The 13,409-nt window shown below is 42.2% G+C and overlaps 1 protein-coding gene across 5 annotated transcripts in view; it reads left to right on the top strand.

Annotated features, from left to right (window-relative positions):
• KIF13A (kinesin family member 13A) overlaps positions 1-13,409 on the top strand; it is a 218,361-nt gene that overhangs the window by 190,896 nt on the left and 14,056 nt on the right. For 3 of the 5 annotated variants that reach the window (XM_079935515.1, XM_079935516.1, XM_079935513.1), the window contains exons 26-35: positions 2,006-2,044; positions 3,675-3,774; positions 5,527-5,653; positions 6,465-6,520; positions 7,888-8,012; positions 8,511-8,687; positions 9,399-9,491; positions 9,641-9,797; positions 10,767-10,840; positions 12,616-12,663. In XM_079935515.1, the coding sequence (XP_079791641.1) occupies positions 2,006-2,044; positions 3,675-3,774; positions 5,527-5,653; positions 6,465-6,520; positions 7,888-8,012; positions 8,511-8,687; positions 9,399-9,491; positions 9,641-9,797; positions 10,767-10,840; positions 12,616-12,663 (996 nt within the window). The remainder of the gene's footprint in view (positions 1-2,005; positions 2,045-3,674; positions 3,775-5,526; positions 5,654-6,464; positions 6,521-7,887; positions 8,013-8,510; positions 8,688-9,398; positions 9,492-9,640; positions 9,798-10,766; positions 10,841-12,615; positions 12,664-13,409) is intronic. The other 2 variants (XM_079935517.1, XM_079935514.1) reach the window with 1 other exon arrangement.

Raw genomic sequence — 13,409 nt, 5'->3', positions numbered from 1 at the left:
TTCTTTGCTGCCATGCTCAAGGTCATGTCCAGTACCATTTTTGTTGTTGACATAGTACTTCAGAATCATTTTGATGCGGGCCTCCCTGGTGGCGCAGTGGTTGAGAGTCCGCCTGCCGATGCAGGGGACGCGGGTTCGTGCCCCGGTCTGGGAAGATCCCACGTGCTGCGGAGCGGCTGGGCCCGTGAGCCGTGGCCGCTGAGCCTGCGCGTCCGGAGCCTGTGCTCCGCGACGGGAGAGGCCACAACAGTGAGAGGCCCGCATACCGCAAAAAAAAAAAAAAGGAATTATTTTGATGCAGTAGCTTGAGCCAATCCAGAATATGCTGATGTCACAACAGTTCTACATCGTGAAAGCTCAAGCTAGTTTTTGATGAATAGAAGTATCTTCTTAGCCTAAAAGATAATGATAAATTAGAGCTGTTTGTACTTTATTCATTAATAGGAGGAATTAATTTGAGAAAAATTATTTCAGTAGTGGGCTTACTACTGAAGTTAGAGTTATCCAAATGAAAATGATGGTTACCAAACTAAAACTAAAGTTTATTTTAAAGTCTACACAGAGAATAATCTTAACAGTATTTTTAAAGCACTTTTAAAAGGCAGTATATTTTGAAGTATACTTAGATATGAAAATAATGTAATTATATTTTTTAAGGCATTTGAAAAAAAAGTTTGTCTTTTGTCTGACTAGGCCACTCCAGTTCCTTTTTTAATATTAACCCTCCAATAACCGTAGAAAAATGAAAGAAGGTTGTTACATGACCCAGTATTCATTTTGAGTAGAACCTGCCTCCATAGAGATGGATATTCTCTACAAATGGGGATTTCTTTATTCTTGTTTCTTTCTTTTTTTCTTTTTTTGGCTGCACAGCTTGTGGGATTTTAGTTCCCCGACTAAGGATTGAACCCAGGCCCACGGCAGTGAGAGCACAGAGTCCCAACCACTGGACTGCCAGGGAGTTCCCTCTTTATTCTTGTTTCTAAGGAAAATTGTCTCAACTAAAACCCTTTTTTTTAATTCCCACACGATGATTTTGTTTTGCAAATGTTTTGCCAAAATGTTTAGTTTATGTAATTATTGTAAAATGTTGCCATGGGTTTAGGACAGTTCTGATTTTTCTCACCTGATTGGCATGGATACTGACATATCCAACAGTGGATAATGATAGAGCCATGTATTCAAAATACTGGGCTGTGCTCTTACTGCGGTGGTACAGTATACAGAACCTTCTACAGTCTTCCCTCGGTATCTGGGGGAATTGGTTCCAGAACCCTCCCCCACTTGGATACTAAAATCTGAGAATGTTCAAGTCTCTTATATAAAATGGCCTAGTACACTCGGCCCTCCGATCAGGAAAGTTCTGTGGTTGGTTGAATCTGCAGATGTGGAACCTGCAGATAAGGAGGGCTGACTGTACGTGGAGTCTTAGCTTCCCGGTGGGTCTTCCCCTGTGATGATTTCACAGTGACAGTGGTGTGGTGCAGGGACAAGGGCGCAGACCTGGCCTCCAGTCCTGACCCTGCCACTATCTGTGTGAACCTTGGTTTCAGTCATTTCATCCTTCAGGCCTTAGCTGCCTCACAGCTAAAACCAGGAGGTGGACCAAGAGACTCCCTCAAGTCTTTTCTAGTTCTGCCCATTCTAAATCTCAGTCAAATAGCTCACCCAGAAACAAATAGCGACTGTTTGCATAACGGTGCCATAAGGCCTGACCCAGCGGGGTTGTATCCAACCCCCAGCTAAGAGAATCTGAGAGCGTTCCCATTTTTAAATGACTGCTTTCTCTATTAAAGAAAAAAATTAAATCTTAAATTCTTTAAGTAATTATGGACAAGTGAATTACATCCGCTTTTTGAGATTCGGTTAAATGTTTTATTATGCCGATGTTGTGTGTGCTATCCATTGTAATGTGTGTGTTAAGCTTAAAGACTTATTTTCCTTATGTGCTGTTTGAGAAAAAAAAAAAAATGCATGTCCTTTGTGTTTATTTTTTCCCTCCCAGAGAGATGATGAGGATGGTGATGATATGGATAGTTATCAGGTATTCCTGCTGCTGTCAATCCTGTGGCATGGGGCACAGCTGCTGCTAATGGCCAGCATTCGCAAAGCCGAGGGCAGGGAGGAGGAAGGGAGGACCGGAGAGCAAGAATAGGCAGTTTTCACTCGCTTTTGATTTGCTTTCAGTGTAATCAGGGATACAATACTATTTCCATAGATTTCCCCGTCAGTTCACAATTTATAAGCAGATGCTGCACTTCTGCTACGCCATCTCAAATTGCTGGCTCGTAAAGCCTTTCTAATAAGACCACTCTCGCTGTATTAAATTGGTGATCTTACGAATTGTAGTTATCATCCATAACCTTTAAGTAGACCTGTCTTTCCTATGTGAACCTGCAGTTAGCTCCTTACATCTAAGAGAGTAGTACTGTTCTAACGTGCCATTGTATCTTTAAAGACTTTTGCCGGTTAGGAAAACTGACGACATTTTAAGCCCATGGTTTTGTTTAGCCAGTTTTCTTCTCTCTTTAAGGCCAATCTTATTCATAACCTGGAGAATTTAGCTCTGAGCTTTAATCTCTTTTTGGAAATCTAGGGGAGAAAAAATATGTGCAAACGTGAAGTTTTACCTAGTCAGGGCTGACTGGCCTACTGTCCATGGAATGTGGGATAACAGTAATGGTCAAGGTGGCAAACCAAGATGAACTTTTCTGGGTTGGTTCCCAGTCTTTGTACTGATTCTCTACATAAATTTTAAAAGCATGTTTTCCTGGTGTGCCTTCCTATAAGTAAAATGTGGGTCCATTGTAGGTAAAGCCTCAGAAGTTCTCAGGTGTTTGCTCTTAATGTAACGTCTTAAGGGTTAGGCCGGAATTAGGCAAGTCAAAGAGCATCCTGAATAGAATTGGTAGGTGGCTTTCCCACCTCATAATTTTACTAAGAAAGAAAACAAGCAAGTAAAAACACATGGTAGGGGAGATACCAGTATCCCCTTGGATCTCAGCAACGCCATTAACTAACGTCCTGTGGCTGTCTGTGCGCTTGCTGCCACGTGGTTCACAGTTGAGTCCAGCGGCTGCTTCTGGGAGTTCTCAGCATGGCTGACTGCATGTTGGCTTCTTGCACGGGAAGTTTTCGTTTAGCCTCATGGTAGCGGTTGGAGGTAAAACCTTTGCAGCAAGTTTGAAAAGTTCTCCACTGATCTATTCTTTGCCTTTCAGAAAATACATCTTATCCAGCCATCGAGCTCTGAATGATGAAAATGCCTGTCGTTTTCCATTCCATTTGCTGCTTTGTGATTCGGGCTGTGTTTCTGGTGTCCTTCTGCTTAGAATCACAAACCCTTCAAACGAATAGCTACAACTCACATACATGCACGCCCATACCATATAAGACTCATCCAACAGCTGGTGTAGTTTGAGCTTCTCTTGCTTTTAAGTATAATTATCTTTTTGGAAATCCAGGGGCTCTGATTTCTGAGTCATGGGATCCTCAGTCAGCATGCAGTGTTCCTGAGGGCTCTTTGCTTTCTTGCATATTAATCACACGGCAATGTTCAATGGCCTTTCCTAATGAAAAGTTTCCTAATCAATTTAAACATCTTTTTTTTTTTTAAGAAAAGAAATAGTTATCTGTGTACTCTACAGGAAAATGTTTTCCCTCCCTGATGCCAGGAAGAAGACTTAAACTGTGTGAGAGAGAGGTGGTCTGATGCCCTCATTAAACGGCGAGAATACCTAGATGAACAGATTAAAAAAGTCAGCAATAAAAAAGGTATGTGAGGGCTCCCCTGGTGGCGCAGTGGTTGGGAGTCCGCCTGCCGATGCAGGGGACGCGGGTTCGTGCCCCAGTCCGGGAGGATCCCACGTGCCGCGGAGCGGCTGGGCCCGTGAGCCATGGCCGCTGGGCCTGCGCGTCCGGAGCCTGTGCTCCGCAACGGGAGAGGCCACAACGGTGAGAGGCCCGCGTACCGCAAAAAAAAAAAAAAAAAAAAAAAAAAAGGTATGTGAGATTAAACTCTTGGCTGGGAGTAGTTTTTTCACTTCTAGACAGTAGTGGTAGGCTGTTTTCCTCCCTTAGCTGGACTGCTGTGTCTTAGCTTTTTGACCCCCATGACAATTATAGATATTAGTGAATCATTAGTGTACAGTGTTTAAGCAGGCTCTGAATTTGAAAGTAATGTTTCATTACTTGAGTTAACTGACATTAAACGTTAAATTCAGATTTTGTTTTGATGAATTCAAATGCCATCAATATCGACATCTCCCCATGAGGTGTTCCAGGCTCAGAACCTAGGACTGACAGCAGCTAAAGGGTCACTTGTGAAGCCACGACACTTGGCAGGTGGGCTGTGGCTACCATTGGGTGGTAGCCATGCTCTTGGCTCCTTCTGGGTGGCCTGAAGCCGGCCTGCAGGTCCACTCGCCACCACCCAGCTCCGAGGATTCAGTTTGCTTACGCTGGCAATGGCCACTTGGATTCTAGAGCAGAAATCTGCTCTTAAAACCCTGGTTTCAGGCTTCCCTGGTGGCGCAGTGGTTGAGAATCCGCCTGCCAATACAGGGGACACAGGTTCGTGCCCTGGTCCGGGAAGATCCCACATGCCGCAGAGCAGCTAAGCCCGTGCGCCACAACTACTGAGCCCGCGCACCTGGAGCCTGTGCTCCACAATAAGAGAAGCCACTGCAATGAGAAGGCCGTGCAGCTCAACGAAGACCCAACACGGCCAAAAATAAATAAGTAAAAATGAGTTAAAAACAAAAAGTAAAACCCCGGTTTCTCATCCTGAGTGAACGATTCACTCAGTGTGGTTGGTTCTCCACCGAAGGACATATTCTGAATGTGAATCTACTTCATGCAGAAGTCGGCGAAAGTCCTTCCCCAATAAAACATCTTGCCTCCGCGTTCTGCTCTTGGCCTCAGTGTGTGTATGTGTGTACTCAACCTGCTAATGAAAACTCACTTTGCCTGTGCCCAGGTAACTCCAGAGTTGAACTAGGCTAAGAGGATTGCAAAATAGATCAAATAAAATCCCTTTCATAACGAGCATGAAGGAAAACAAGTTAGTTTTGCAGAGTGCAATATATGGTGTTTTTTAATCCTCTATCCTTATAAAATGATGTGTGGTTTTATAAAGCAATGTCACATCCATTATTGCACTTGATCCTTCTGACAGGTGCCTGAAGTAGACATGACTTGTATTAACCCTATTTGACAAATTAGGAAGCTAAGACTCATCTGTTGAACGACCTTCCAAAATTACAGAACTAGAAAAATAACCCAAGTCTTCTAATCCCTGTTCCAACGCTCTTTCCACTCTTCCTGGGTTTATGATCTGCTAGGCTAGTGTCCTAGCCTCTCTGAGCTTGTCTGGGTGCTCCGTCTTAAACTTCAAAGCCTCAATTCCCTATTTGGGACACCGTGGATGTTTAAGGCACTTGTGGGTACCACTGAGTGCAAATAGATTTAAATTTAGAAACTGTCCTTTCTCCCTCTTGGCGCTCATGTCCTCGTTTTGTCCCACAGAGAAGACAGAGGACGACGTAGAGCGGGAAGCCCGTCTGGTGGAGCAGTGGGTGGGGCTGACGGAGGAGAGGAATGCCGTGCTGGTGCCTGCACCGGGCAGCGGGATCCCCGGGGCGCCTGCCGACTGGTGAGTCCGCCCTTCCTTCTGGGCAGGCCTGACGATGGTGCCGTGGTCTGTGACGGGTCATGCAAGTGACCTGCCAGGACTGTCACAGAAAATGTTAAGTACTGTGAGCTGTCCAGGGAAGGGCCACCCAGCCCTAGTACTCCCCTCCGTCTTCTTCTTGCCCACTGCAACCATCTTCCACTCACAGGAAGCCAGCGAGCACTTATCACCGGCCAGGAGTCAGACAGACAGCCCTCCAGCCCTTGGCATGAGCACCTTGGACATGATTACCTGATCTCCAGACATTCTCATATCTTGGGTCGAAAGAAGGGTGTTTCCAGAGCATACTTGAAAAGGGCAGAAAATATGTCTTCTTATTTGCCCTCCTGCCTGTTTATTTTGACTCAACAGAGAGTCAGCACTTAAGCACTACATCCACAATGATCAGTCAGTCAATGGATTGATCAGTCAGTCCTAATGCCCAGAAGAAACAGCATGGGATCCTGGGCTCTGGAGGCAAATCGATCCTGTCCCCTGTTCCTCCTCTAACCCTTCTTCCCATCACTAGAATTATTCTCAGAAAGGCTTCAAATAATCTGTGTTTCAATTAATTACATGTAATTCATATGACTATAATTCTTTATATAAGTCACATAATTCCCATGATTTGTGTTAAGAAGGCTGACAAGATCTGTGAAAATATCTCATTTGTAGAACCTGTATCTGACTCCACAGTGGTTCTCTTCTGCTTTCATGCCTCTGTCGTGTTTGGTTATTTAACAAGATGTAAAACACATATTTTGTTATGATTAAATATTGTTATTAAATTTAGGATCCCACCACCTGGAATGGAAACCCACATACCTGTTCTCTTCCTTGATTTGAACGGTAAGTTTGAACCTGACATTCCAAGGCTTATCACATTGCATTAGGTTTGTAATCTAATCAGACCTGCAGTATTTTGATCATTAAATCACTTGCCTAATCACGCACATGCCATATTTAGGTGACATTTTTACTCCAACCAAATATATAAAGCCATGACATGTCGAATCACTAGAAGACAGATGTGGAAATTTATTCTTAAAAAGACAGCACTTGAGAGATTGAGAATTGCATACAAAGGCATGAGAGCAGTTATTGCTCTGAAACAGTAATGGACATGGAAATTACTTGAGAAGGTAATCACCCTTAGAGATCTGAATCTTTATGCATTGCAGGTGCCCAGGAATCTACATTTCTGACTGGTGCCCTTTGCTCCCCACCCCACCCCCATTTGTTTTGTTTCTAGAACACGATTATCTGTAACCCTGCATGAAGGGTTGTCCTTTACTGTAGAAATTAGATTGAACCTGGGCGAATACAGAACAAGGGTTTTCAATGTGTTTTAGCAGTAAAATCCATTTTCAGTATGAACTTGTGAATGGAACCCCATGTGTGGAATACGGAAGCAGAGTTGCTGAGTTTGGGGATGGGCAGGCTCTGGCAGGCCTTTCTGCAGGGCCCCTGGGATCCTCAAAGCACAGCCTGAAAACCTGTCTTCTGGAGGGAAGACCAGTAATGGATGAATGGAAGACACAGGAGGTTGGCTTTGGCTCTTCATATGAACAGTTTTTTTAAAAGCCTAGAAATAGACCGTTGCCTCATGAAGTGGTGAGTTCCCCATTATTGGAGGTTCTCCATTATACAAGCAAAGACTGGATGACTCTATACAGAGATTTGTGAAGGGTGAATCCTACACTGGGTAGGACATTGGAAAAAGATGGGCTTCACATTTGTCCCAAGTGCTCAGAACTTTGTTTCTAAATTGATAATTTAACCATCCAAATCTCTACACTTGATCTGAGCCAAAAGGCCGAGAAGCGATAACCACTCACATCTCTAATTTAGTGTAAGTTATGTAAGTAGGACCACAAACTTAACACTACGTTAAAGGAGGAATTGACAGAAAGCAGCAAAATTCTAAGGTGTGTTTATGTAGTGAACATATTTGCTCCCAGGACTACATATAGAATATATTCAGTCCATTTATAGGAGAGTCACAAAGGCACCTTTTTGGCTCCTGGAGTTGTTTCTGTAAAGGATAGAAGCTGTTGTAGTTAGTGGAGTTACTGTTTCAACTGCAGGAATGAAAAACTCAATAAAATTGCATTACATGTAAACTTCATCTGTAAAAAGCATATTTAAAAATTTTGGATGCTTGCTTAAAAAATCTGTTTCCCCCACTTTTGCTTCTGTGCCCTGGACTTGGTCAGCGGATGACCTCAGTGCCAATGAGCAGCTTGTGGGCCCCCATGCATCGGGCGTGAACTCCATCCTCCCCAAGGAGCATGGCAGCCAGTTTTTCTACCTGCCCATCATAAAGCACAGTGATGAGGAGGTAACTGACCTTTAAGAATCTCTTAAAGGGCTTCAGATTAATGCACATGCCTGTGGGCCTCTCTGCCCATTAAACTGCTGTGGTCTGGACTTTGGGAAAGAGGACTGGGAACTTTAAAAAATAGAATGTGTGTGTTGTCAAAAAGGCAAGGAGGGACTTACCTGGTGGTCCAGTGGGTAAGACTCCGTGCTTCCAATGCAGGGGGCCTGGGTTCGATACCTGGTTGGGGAACTAGATCCCGCATGCATGCCGCAACTAAGAAGCCCATGTGCCACAGCTAAAGATCCCGCGTGCTGCAACTAAAGATCCCGCATGCTGCAACTAAGACCCCTCCTCGCAGCCAAAATAAATAATAAATAAATATCTTTTTTAAAAAGGCGAGGAAAAACCTCTGTGATTCAATGTAGAGTGGCATTTATTTTCTTTCTAGTGCATGACATAAAACTGCTCCACCTGAGTTGTCTTGTTTCCATGTCCCCATCCTTCCCCCATCCCTAGGTTTCAGCCACAGCCTCCTGGGACTCCTCGGTGCATGACTCCGTTCACTTGAATAGGGTCACCCCACAAAATGAACGGATTTACCTGATAGTGAAGACCACAGTCCAGCTCAGCCACCCGGCTGCTATGGAGCTGGTGTTACGGAAACGGATTGCAGCCAATATTTACAACAAACAGGTAGTAACGGGGCCCGATTGTGCCGTTTCATACATGAGCACAGAGTTTTTTCCTTCTCTCTATCACAAAGTAGTGTTTTGGGGTGTTAATACAGTGGCTGTGCAAATCGCTACCAGGTTATAATCTGATTCTCATTTATCCAAGATAACAGGGTATGAGGATAGCAGGGGTAAATGTCATCCACCAAAGGACTTTTCCACCTTGACCGATTTGTGGCCCATAATCTTAGGAGGCAGTGGAGTTATGACATTTTATTGTTTGAAAAAGGTTAAGCGCCTGGTCCAAGAGGGTTAGTGACAAAACCAGGACAAAGGTAGGCTCCAAATAAATCTCTATCCTAGTGCTTCCCCCGATCTCATCTCAGAGGTGCTGTCAGCAAAACTTATCCTCTGAGTTGACTTCTGACTGTGCCAGGATAGATTCATTAAACCCTGACAAGACCAAGTAGAAAGACGGCAAGTGGGAAAAAGGAGCAACCACAGGAAAACCCTGGATCGGCTGCAAATCCTGCAGTCTGATCCCTAAATAACAGCTGGACGTTATTGTCCTTCAGGATTGGAGACAAGGATTTTTCCATTCAGTTTTCTTCTGTTTTACTAAGTGTTGTGTATATATCAAAAACGTAGTAATTGATGATGCTGTTACAATTTGTAAAATACTAAATAACTTCTGTTTTCCACATCGCTTAATTCAGCTTTCCTTTTCTACCAGAGTTTCACCCAGAGTTTAAAGAGGAGAATATCACTGAAGAATATATTTTATTCCTGTGGTGTAACCTATGAAATAGTATCCAACATACCAAAGGTAAAGTATGTATTACTTTTAAAAAATATCAAAATGTGAGTATTGGAGAATGCATTAAATCTCAAAACGTTTAAATCATTTTCTCACCACCGTTTTGAGAAAAATGTTGTTCAGGTAAAAGTATTCTAATTGCCTTCTTGTCTCGTTAGGCAACAGAGGAGATTGAGGACCGGGAGACTCTGGCTCTCCTGGCAGCGAGGAGTGAGAACGAAGGCACAGCAGACGGGGAGACGTACATCGAGAAGTATACGCGAGGCGTGCTGCAGGTGGAGAACATCCTGAGCCTGGAACGGCTCCGGCAGGCAAGTAACTGCAGCATCTGGACCAGAGGGTGAGATCACCAGCCTTCACCCCTAATGGACAAAGATGAATGTATTTCCCAAACACTTTCTCTCTCAATCTATCAGAGAAGAAAAACTGGTAGAGAGTAGCCCTCTCATTAGACAAAATAGTTACTTTGACAAAATAGTAACACAAATTCAAATGACTACCTTTTATTGAATACCGCCTAAGTAATATTGATACATTATTTCATTTAATCTTCAAGATAACCCTACAAGGTAAATACTGTCATAATTCCCATTTGTAAATGAGAAAACTGAGGCTGACAGAAGTTAGCCAACCTGCCCAAGGTGACCCAGCTAAGAAGGGTACAAAGTTGGATGTAAACCCAGAAAGCTTGACTCCAAAGCCCACGTGCTTAACCACATATTCTCTCCCTAATTTTTGGACCCAGATTAACTTCTGTGGCAAAAGCAGGATATTCAGGTGAAAATAATCCACTAGGTAGTGGAACTGCACAGGAGATGTCATTCAGTCGAGGCAGTAGCTGAAGTTAATGGAAAGTGTGCTTTGAACAACAAGAGGACTAAGATTGGCGTTTGTCAGAAGAATCTTCCTTTAGTCCCACCTAAACTGCTGCACGAGTGAAACACAAGCAGCATAAAAGTTGATTGTAATTTCCCAAGTGAGATATATAGTTAGTGGTATTTCATCCATGTTTTCTCTGCCCACCTATATAAAAGTCCACACCATAAATGTCTTTAGTTCTGCAGTTTTCCTGGTTTTAGTTATGAGGAATGCTTTTGATAAATTAAGCAAAAAAAAAAAAAAAAAAGATACAATACAATTACAGTTTTGTAAATATGGGGGGAGAGGGAGTGCAGGATTGAAACGATCTTTATTTCTATACTTTCTAAATCCTCCACAATAAACATATATTACTTTTGTCATCAGAGGAAGAAAAATAAATGTCCTTTTCAAATTTGCAGGCAGTCACGGTCAAAGAAGCGCTTTCCACCAAAGCTCGGCACCTGCGGCGAAGCCTCAGCACACCAAATGTTCATAATGTGAGCTCACCCGCGAGGGGCTGCCGCCCGCGTGACGCATCTCAGGGTTTGGGGTGCAGCAAGTCAGGGGACCTCCGGTCGGGGTTTACAGGTGGGGATAGAACATTCGGCACCAGTGTGGGCATCCCAAGGTGCCAGGCCCACTCCTCTTTTCTAGCGAAGCTTCCAGAGAGCCCTTACGTGTCACGTGCCTGGGCTCTTAGTGGAATCTTGCAAATTTCTCTCCATAAAGTTATGTCCTTGAAAGACGTTTTTTGAGATGTAAATAGAATGTAGTTGGTTTAGGGATGGTCGAGTCAGGTAGAAACCTGCTGGCAGAGCTGCTGAGTGCTGCTCTTGAGCCTGTCTACATACCCCCTTCTAGCTGCCCCAGTGGATCTTACTGTGCTGCCCATCAGGGTGATAGGGCACGAGACTCCTCCGTAGAGACCCTTCCATAGCGCCTGGTCTTTATTTTGATTACCTTCCTCAACCATTCCATAGAGGAAATCCAACTGACAGAAGCTACGTCCACTGGAGGGGAGCGTTGTCATGGGAAGAAAGGACAGAGCAGTACGCGGACCACTGCAAAGTAGCCTCTTTCCAGGAGCAGCAGAAAGTCAGATCCTCTCAAGGAAAACTGTTACTTGCCTTCCCGTTCTCAAGAATTGTCAGATAATGATTAAACACACAGTAAAGGCTTATGAAAGCTGTCTTAACAGTAGTCCGAAAAGCAAATCCCTACAATCACTTTCATGCAGATTACTTCTGACCACAGTTCAGTTCTTAAAATTGATAATAGGAGACTCATATAGTTGTAAATTGAAAAAAGTCTTCTAATTAATTTAGGCGTCAAAGAAGAGATCATAATGGAAATTAGGATGTATTTAGAACTGAATGATAATAAAAAATGGTACATATATCAACAGTTGAGGGATGCAGTTAAAGTGGTACTTAGAGGGAAATCCTTGGCCCTAAGTTTCCTGTTATTCCATTTATACTGCAGAATACTAGATGGTAGAGAAAATGAAAGAGCTAGAGCTATTGTTAGGAAATTTATAGATCTTATATTATAAATGTTATTAAAATATTAATTATATTAAAAATAATGAGGAAAACATATATTTTTAAAGGTAAGGAAACACCACCTATGAAGTATTCTACCCCTCCAAAAAAACTGAACCTAAGTGTGGTCAAGACTGTAGATCTAACTACTAATATTTACAGGGGACAGAGGAAAATGTTAAGTGATACCACAGGGATTCATTTAACAAAATCCAGACTGTGGGAAACGTTACAGGAAAAAAATGATCTAGAGAAAAGGGAAAGCTCGTAAATTAAAAATGACTTACAAGATATATCATCCAGTTGCAGTATATTAACTATCTTGATCCTGATTCAAAATTAACTGTGATAATGTTTATAGACATTTGACCACTAATGGGACATCTGATGCTATTTAGGAATCACTTAATTTTTTTAAGATGTGATAATGGTATTATGGTTTTAAAAAGGGCGTAGGAATTTCTTATCTTTTAGAGATTCATAAAGAAATATTTATGGATAAAAATATTTTAAGTTAGAAAAAGAAAATCAGAATATTTTTAAAGAGGGTAATGATAAATATTAGAGCAGAATTATAATAAATTCAAATAAATAAGGAAATAATAAATATTAGAAGAAAGAAAGAGGGAAGGAGAAGGTCATAACAGCCTTCAACTGTATGTGTGATATTTTATTTAGTTAGTTACGTTAAATATATAAACCACATTGATAAAACCATTCATCCCTTACAGGTCTCTTCTAGTCGACCAGACCTTTCTGGCTTTGACGATGATGATAAGGTGTGTACCCGTGGGCATGGCCAGGTTATTAGTAGAATCTGAGTCTGGAAAGTTAGGATATATTGGTGTTTTTAAGATCTCTGGACTTCCCACCTTAACCTGATGCAGATCATTGTCTCTACATGTCCATTTCCAAGTTCAAATACTGGATGTGAAATTGCTGTGCACTCTGAGTGTTACATTGTTACTTAGCATGACACCTTCCATATCAGGATCATATGACACATAATTGAATAAATATCTGTGTGTTTATGGGTCTAACTCTAAATGACCTAAGAAGGTATTACATCCACCACAGCAAAATCAAAATTATTTCAAATGCAGAAAATTAGGACCTTGAAATTAAGGACATTTTACAGTGTTCTCATATTCAAATATTTCTTTAACATATATTGTATGTAAATTACTATTCTAGGGACAGTAGATGATTCAAAAAGTATAAACACAGATTATGTCTTCAAGAAGTTTAAAATCTTGTCCTTGGAGATAGACATCTCCTGAGAAGTTGGAGTAGGATTAACTAAGTTTATATGATATAAAGGAGGAGGTTTCTCCCTTTACTATACCAATATCTTATGCCAGCTTGAAACTTTTAAATCTCAAGTATATGTAGAGTAATCGTACCACCAGGTTTGCCTGGGGAAGTTCAAGCTTATGCCTACTACCCAGGAAAAATATCGGTGGAACTGTTTTACTCTCAAAAGTGTTGTTGTTTGGTCTTTAAATTATTTATTCACTCCAGGTAT

Source organism: Stenella coeruleoalba (genome assembly GCF_951394435.1).
Source record: "Stenella coeruleoalba genome assembly, chromosome: 10".
NCBI lineage: Eukaryota > Metazoa > Chordata > Mammalia > Artiodactyla > Delphinidae > Stenella > Stenella coeruleoalba.
Note: the sequence above shows the minus strand (reverse complement) of the source record. Positions and strands in the feature narration are given on the sequence as shown.